Source organism: Olea europaea, chromosome 14, assembly GCF_002742605.1.
Source record: "Olea europaea var. sylvestris chromosome 14, O_europaea_v1, whole genome shotgun sequence".
Classification (NCBI taxonomy): Eukaryota; Viridiplantae; Streptophyta; class Magnoliopsida; order Lamiales; family Oleaceae; genus Olea; species Olea europaea.
In genome coordinates this window covers 14,876,848-14,884,932 of record NC_036250.1, presented here as the reverse complement: position 1 = coordinate 14,884,932, position 8,085 = coordinate 14,876,848, and the positions used below count along the sequence as shown (strand labels likewise).

General features: G+C 33.0%; 1 protein-coding gene across 2 annotated transcripts; it reads left to right on the top strand.

The window, feature by feature from the left end:
- The first annotated feature begins 1,788 nt into the window (after positions 1 to 1,788).
- On the top strand, positions 1,789 to 7,468 carry LOC111409270 (ATPase family AAA domain-containing protein FIGL1). Of its 2 annotated transcripts, none has more exons than XM_023039288.1 (13): positions 1,789 to 2,147; positions 2,782 to 2,920; positions 3,168 to 3,536; positions 3,994 to 4,229; positions 4,400 to 4,527; positions 4,613 to 4,731; positions 4,805 to 4,897; positions 5,321 to 5,422; positions 5,863 to 5,965; positions 6,255 to 6,338; positions 6,421 to 6,516; positions 6,643 to 6,761; positions 7,090 to 7,468. In XM_023039288.1, the coding sequence occupies exons 1-13, from the start codon at positions 1,849 to 1,851 to the stop codon at positions 7,189 to 7,191; spliced, it is 1,989 nt and encodes a 662-aa protein (XP_022895056.1). In that variant the 5' UTR covers positions 1,789 to 1,848; the 3' UTR covers positions 7,192 to 7,468. The 2 variants fall into 2 exon arrangements, with proteins under 2 accessions (XP_022895056.1, XP_022895055.1); XM_023039287.1 differs by having other exon boundaries at positions 6,634 to 6,761.
- Positions 7,469 to 8,085: the final 617 nt, after the last annotated feature.

The window sequence follows — 8,085 nt, the reverse complement described above, 5'->3', positions numbered from 1 at the left end:
CGGGGCGTTACAGTAACTTTCGTCTGTCCATAAAAATATTTATTCAAAAGCCTTTTGTTCCTCGGAATACAGGCCCTCGTCGCTTATTCGCTCGTACAACGTAACCCAGTGAAGAGGGTAAACTCGAATATGGAAAACGTCCCTACCTTGCCCCTAAGATCAAAATGAAGGACATCTCCATCAACTGGTTTAAAGCAGTCGACATAGCAGTGCATCGAGCAACTGCTTAGAAAACTCACGCAAGGAATACAATGGCCATAAGTACAATCGACGTAATATGTCTGTGTGCTCGTCATCCAGCAAATCTGATACCGAAGTGAAGTTGGCAAAGTTACAGTTCGACGTAACTTTACCGACGATCTGTCTGACAACGTCGTCCAAATGATATTTCATTCTGTAAAATTTCAAATATTAAAACCCTGTACAAGAGATAATAGATAAAGTGTAATGTTAGAAAATTAAACTAAGATAATGCTACTATACGCAATAATTAACAGATAATGGAATAAAGGAAATGAACGTTAAAAAAATATTAATTATTTATGTAAATTATTTATTTCATTATTTAAATAATTATTTCAATTGTTTATGTATATTACTTATTTAATATTTAATTATTTGTTTTAATTATTTTACTAATACAAAACTTAATCGTTTATTTTAGTATTTTAATCATTATTTTAATTGCTTACTTTAATTATTTTATTTAGACTTAGTCCCCGTTTGGCCCCCATTATTTCTCATTAAATTAAATTAAATTAAATTTTTCTCTCTCATATTTTTAATCACACGATCTTCAATAAAATAATATTACACGTAAATCAAAAAAAATTCTTCTCTTTTCGACCACTCATTTTTCAAAAAATACTATTCAAAATATTATAATTTCCAAATCCTCAAATGGGGGCTTAATTTGATTGTTTACTTAATTATTTTAATTGATTATGTATATTATTTATTTTAATTGCTTAATTTAATCGTTTATTTTAATATTTTAATTGCATAATTTAGTTATTTTATTAATACTTAGTATTTCATTCTTCAAATAATTAATTTATTTAAACATTTTTAATTACATTAATTAATTGTTTATATTCATCTACTACTTAATTATTTATTCCATGAAATTGTTTATATAATAACTAATAACTAAATGACAATTAAAATAAATAACATAAATAAGTAATTAAATATTAAACACATAATATGCATAAAAATTAAACAATTCAAATACATAATTAAATAATTAAATAAGTAATTGAAATAAATAATATTTATTTAATTACACTAAAGAATTAAATATTAAATTGTATTCAATTAAATAATTATATATTAAATATTTCAATAAGTAATTTATAAATAACATTTATTTATTTAATATTCAATTATTTATTTTAATCAAAATAAACATATAATTAAATAATTAAAATTAATTAATTATAAAATAAAAAAATAAGACAGTCCGGGCCGTCTGGATGGAAAATTTGGAGGGCCCAAATATAATGGGCCATTTGGAAGTTTTTTAACATTTTTGCTTCTTTTTTTTTTAAATATTATTTTGGTCAAAGGCTGTTTTGTAGAGATGTCCCCACTAATTCCTCATTGGGGTTGGGGTTAGTTTAATTTTATAATATCATTATTAATATCTAGAATTTTAATTATCTGATTTTTGAAAAAAAAAAAAAACTTATAAATCTTAATTTTAAATTGGAAAGTTTAAAATTTTAATTTCGACTTTACTTTTTAGTCAGATTGTCCATTTACAGAAAAATAACTTGGGCCCAAGTCCAACCCGTGATATTGACAAAACCAGGCGTTCGTTTATCTGATAACCCCTCGAGCCTGGAAATGGCGGGAAAGGAGGAGACTTCGATATCAAAGCCAAAAATGGAGGAAGAATCGAGTGTGTGTTGGAGAAAACAAGTTGATGATAACCTCAAGCGGCTCCATTCTCTGCTATTTGGAACTGATTTGGCTCTGGAGAAGGGGGATTTCAGCTCCGCGCAAGTGCAAGCCCTCGGGCTTATCGGCTTCCTCGATTCCCGCTCTCACTCTCAAGTCGACGAGGCGTTTATACGTCCGATTCGCCGTGAAGCTGTTGCGAAGCTCGACACGGCTCGACGCTCACTGGTTCCTAATTCGGATCGGTACTTGCTTTAATTTTCGTATATTTATGTTTGGAGGTTATTTAACTAATTGAAACGTACTGATAGGTTGTCTGCAATTATTTAGATTTTGACCTTTTACTATTACAATTATGTGGAGAATTTGTCACGATATACGGGCGGTAAAACATTGTGGTGGTATTTAATTCCGCAAAGTGGTAGTTCGGGATGACTTTTATTTTATTTAGATTTTTACCTTTTACTATTACAATTATGTGGAGAACTTGTCAAGATATACGTGTGGTAAAACATTGGGGTAGTATTTAATTTCGCAAAGTGGTAGTTCGGGGTGAATTTTATTGAATTTTCACATGCAAGTTTGTGTGTGTGTGTGTGTATTGTGTATTTACTATTTAATTATAAAGTGAACTGTGTAAGTTAGTAAAGATACACATGGAATTGAGATAAGTATAATGAAACAACAAATATCCTTAAACAGAAAATGACTAATCCAACTTTTTATTATCACCTTGAGGTATGTTTGGTTTCAGTTTTCTTGCTGATTCCTGTCAATTATTTATGGTACGTTCAGTGTTTAAATTGGCAATTATTACCAATTATGGTCTGATTTGCAACTAAAGTTCCTCTTGATCATATCTGTTCTGTAAAATTTTAGCCAAGCATTTAAGCAAGCAGGCAGGGATCCAGGCTGTATATTTGGCAAGAGAAGTGGTATCAACATCGAGAAGATTAAGCAGTCTAAGTATTTCCGTGCTCTTATTCAGCAGTACAATGGAAAAAATTTGAATGAATCGGTATGATTTGCCTAAAAGTTGATTATATTTTATTCTCTCCTACTTACATTAATGTCCGTAGGTCAGTTGACATAGTATACTATTTTTTATTTCTTTTCCTAGTTTCCCAAATGAATATTATACGCATATCCACCTATGTTTTTCCTTTCTAGAATTAACCCTTATCAGGTTGGTAACAAGTTCGTGGTTATTGGGTAAATAGTTTAAATACACAACAAGCACTGACGACGAGCACAATTTTTGTCAGGCAAATCAACTTGACAAGCAGGAGAATTCGAGTTGCAAGACCTCTAAAACTCTGATACAGGGGAAACTCACATCCTTGTATGGAAATGTCTCCAGAGAAAATAATAGAAGTTTCACAAAAGATAAGAGCTCTGAGGATTGTGTTCTTGTTGAAAAGAACTATCCTAGCCATTTCTCTCTTAAGAATCATTCTGTGCCTGCGTTTATTAAAGCTGAAGGAGAAAAATCTCATGGGAAGAGTTTCAATACAAAACGTCCACATAGGGAACTCATTAGCCCAAAGAATGAAAATGTAAAGTCTCCATCATGTAGTGAAGAAGCTGAGAATGATGCTTCTGGCAATGGATTTGTTACTGCAAGAGCAAAACTGGTACCTTAAAAAATCCTAAAAATCTGCTTGATTGTTCTATAAATGTTGTTACTTTGACGGCATGAAAATTTGTTCATTTCCGTTTGTCTACTGTAACTTTTATTTCACGTAAGGTGCAACTGCTGCTAATGACCAGTTTTAAGGATTTTAATGAAAGCGTGTACTTATTGCATCACTGTATCTGTTGATTGACATTTAGAATTGGCTAGAGAAACATGATCCAAATAGCACAACAGTTGAACTAAATAAAATCAAGAGGAGATAAATATCAATATCAATAACATAGCAAGTTCTATTACTTGATACTGTGATTTGAAGCTACATCAAATATTGCAGTTTTCACCTAATGTTAGCTAGACAATATGTAGGATTTATTAGCTCTAGCAATGGAAGCCTTTTATACAGTGCTTTTCATGATTTAGATTGCTTAAGAAATTTTCAGTGCCTCGCTCCACAGGAAATGGATGTTAGGCAAAGGCGAGGCTTAACAGGATCGCCAAGTGATTCAGTCTCCCCACAAAGTGACATGGGAAATAATAAAGGTTATGGAGTAAGATCCTATGGATTCTCACGTCGTGGCATTCGGGGTAATTTCATCCCCCCCATCCGATCCAATGGTAATAATATGGGTAATATTACTAAAAGCATTGCTGGAAAGGGTGAAGATGCATTAGATGACTCAACAAAAAGATGGTACTTGTTATCTTGATACATTTGCCTTTACTTGATGCTGTATAAACTCTCTGATGATATTTTAAGAATTTGCTCCCCTCCCCCTCCAACTCCTTTTGAGTGGAGGAAAGGAAACAAATATTGATTTACTAACTACTCCATGCATAAAATGTAACATTGATGTGATGTAGTTTGGAATTGCTGTGTGGTGCTGATGGTGAACTTCCCGAGAAACTAAGAAATTTGGAACCACGGCTTATTGAACATATCAGCAATGAGATAATGGACCGGGACCCTAATGTGCGCTGGGATGATATTGGTATGTCAGCATGCACATGCTTCAGATCCATTAACATTCATTATTCATTCTTTTCCTGAGCTTTTTTTCCCTCAAAATACTATAGCTGGTTTGGAGCATGCAAAAAAATGTGTGACTGAGATGGTCATATGGCCTTTGTTGCGCCCGGACATCTTTAAAGGTTGCCGTTCTCCTGGCCGTGGTCTTCTCCTTTTTGGACCTCCTGTAAGCATTTACACACACTCAAGAAAGCCAGAAGCAACTTTGTCATTACTCATTTTTGTTTCTCTTGCCTTAGGGAACTGGTAAAACTATGATAGGTAAAGCCATAGCTGGAGAGGCGAAAGCAACCTTTTTCTACATATCTGCCAGTTCATTAACAAGCAAATGGGTACGTAATACCCCTATTGATCCCATGATGGTCAAATATAAAAATTATTTAATTCTTTATTCAAAATTTTGATATGCAATTTAGTTCTAAATCAAAACCATGAATGTAATCAGTATTCATATTGAAATTACTAACTTGTGAATTTGTTCCTGCATTCTCAAATACAATTCCTAAGATTTTTTTTTTTTTTTGATGTGCCATGCATAACAGTCTTTTCTGCCCAACTCTTTTTGTCGAAATTATTTTGCATCCATTGTCTGATAGTCTTTGTCATTGGGTGATAATAGGACTCTGTCAGTAGCTTCTAATATTTTATCTAATATAATTATGACAAGAGCATATATAGGCTTGTTTATGTAAATACACGTGAGCATATAAATAATTCATATGCTCTAATTACTGAATGCTGTTTTGTGAGTGTAGATAGGTGAGGGTGAAAAGTTAGTCAGGGCACTTTTTGGAGTTGCTAGCTGCCGTCAGCCTGCTGTAATATTTGTGGATGAAATAGACTCACTTTTGTCGCAGGTAAGAGTCTATTGGCTTCTTTTCCAGAAGACTTTTTGTCAATTTGCTTCTTCTCTCTCTCTCTCTCTCTCTCTCTCTCTCTCTCTCTCTCTCTCTCTCTCTCTGGTTTCCTCATGAAAATGTAAGTTTCAATTATGTAAGCTGCAACTTGCAGTTTATTGTCAGTGCAATATTTTTTTTAACTTTCATTTATTTGTTTGGAGAATATATATAGAACAAAATATTACCAAGTCTACAGTCCCTAAATCCTCACAACTTAGTTTTCCTAAGGTATACGTTGTTCATAAGGCACTTATGTAATAATTGATAGTTTTTGGGATTTTGAAGGTAGACTCTTGATAAGGATAGCATCAAAATACCTATTTACTTGCATTTTCAAGCTTTGTAATTATTTACTACTCAAAGAAGATGCTTAGTTTATCGACTCAACATTGGTACAGCGCAAGTCAGAAGGTGAACATGAATCAAGCAGGCGAATGAAGACGCAATTTCTCATTGAAATGGAAGGCTTTGATGGTGGAAATGAACAAATTCTGTTAATAGGTGATTGTTAAACTGGTTAAGCCCAAGTGTTTTGGTTAAATATCTCTAGCTGAATCACAGATGCTTACACACACATTGCTTTTTCTATTACAACTAAGAGATGAATTCATAAGTTGAAGCTCCATACACGATATTCTATCATCTAGTGTTTGATACTTGCTTTTAGTTTTTAACGAGTATCTGGCCAAATTTCTTTTAGACTCATTGGTCCTCTTTATTTCCCGTCCAGATTCTGCATTTTGAGAAAAGTTAGTTGGCTCGTTTATAATTTTGTTGTTTCCTCTAATAGGTGCAACTAACAGACCTCAAGAACTTGATGAGGCTGCTAGGAGGAGACTTACAAAGAGACTATATATACCACTCCCCACTTCAGGTCCAAGTCACGGCTATGCGTTTAAAAATTTCATCAGAACTATTGAATTTCTTATTATTTATTTGTATTTGATATGATGAAGATGCAAGAGCTTGGATTATTAAGAATCTTTTGGAAAAAGATGGATTATTTAACCTTTCAAAGGAGGATACTGATGCAATATGCAAATTGACTGAAGGTATTTCTTCAAAGAATGCATCATTGAAAAATTAGCTTCTGCCTATAATTTTAAGACCTACAGCTACTTTCCTGTCTTGTATTTTAATTTCGATTTCGATATTTCACATATTTTTAGGGTATTCAGGATCCGATATGAAGAATCTGGTAAAGGATGCATCCATGGGTCCGCTCAGAGAAGCTCTGAGGCAGGGTATTGAAATTACAAACCTGAAAAAGGATGATATGAGGCCAGTAACTCTCCAGGTAATTGCTTGAACGCTTGAAGAGAATTTTTTTACTGTGCTTAAAAGTTAATTTTCTGGTAAATAAGTTAAGACTACTTTCTAGAAAATTATGTTTCGTTAGTAAAAATGTGCTTTGGAAATCATATTTGGCCAAATAAGTGACTTAAAAGTAAGTTTGGCGTACTTTTGAGCACATCCAAACATGGAAAGGGAAAAAAGCAAGTATGATAACTCTATTTAAATATAACAATTAACATTTCTCTTTTTGACTTTCCATGCAAGAATATTAACCAGTATTCTGATCTTCTATTTTTTAATCTCGAATCTGTTGTGTTGATCACATGTAGGACTTCGAGAATGCAATACACGAAGTAAGAGCATCCGTTTCCCTAAACGAACTTGGCATATACGAGGAATGGAACAAACAATTTGGCAGCTTATCATTGTAGCGGCCTGTTTGGTTATGGATTTAGGGAATGGAGGAAAACACGGACGGTGATCATGTCCTGATTGGTGGATTACTTTGGACATTGAGGTACATCGGTTCTCATCGCTGCAAATAATGTTAGTAATATTACTGATTTTTAGTTGCCAAAGCAATAAATTGACATCGTCCTAATTATATATAATATGATGGAACCAATTAATATTAGCAGATATGAGATGGAAACCTTAATCAATGTCACTTTAATTTTATATCCAATGCCTCCAATATTGACTGTCAAATGCTGTAGAAGTGTTATTAGTTTCTCAGTGAAAGCACCGTGTGATGATCAGAATGAAAACGTAAATTGTGACATGTGAAGCATCCTACTATCCACTAGTGGTGAAAAAGAAACTCCAGAACGCTAGTTGTTTGATTGAGTTAAGCGGTCCTGCACTTGTTGTTTCGTTTGTTACCCCTCCAATAATTAATTTATCCTTTCAGAAGATGCTAATATATCGACGTGTCAAAAAAATGTATTGGTATTTCCCGATTAAACTATGGAGGTGATTTGGGAAATTGTTAAAATTGTATTGGGGGAATGAGGGAGGGGATAGTTAGTTTGGGACGGTTAATCTGAGCTCTAAGTGCTCGAAGGCATTTATGACCCTGAAAAGCATGAGAACAACACCGCATTCAATATGGATGATTCACGTAAACTATCGAGATGGGTTGAAAAATATAAGAGCGTGTTTATCGTTTTAAGGTCATTTTTAATTTTAAATTTTCTAAAACACTCAAAACGTGTTTTGTATGTTATTTTCAAAAACTCTTACAATATAAAATTCAAAATATATATATATATATATATTTTTTTTTTTTTTTTTTTTTTTTTTTTTTTTTTTTAACTTTTTTTGTG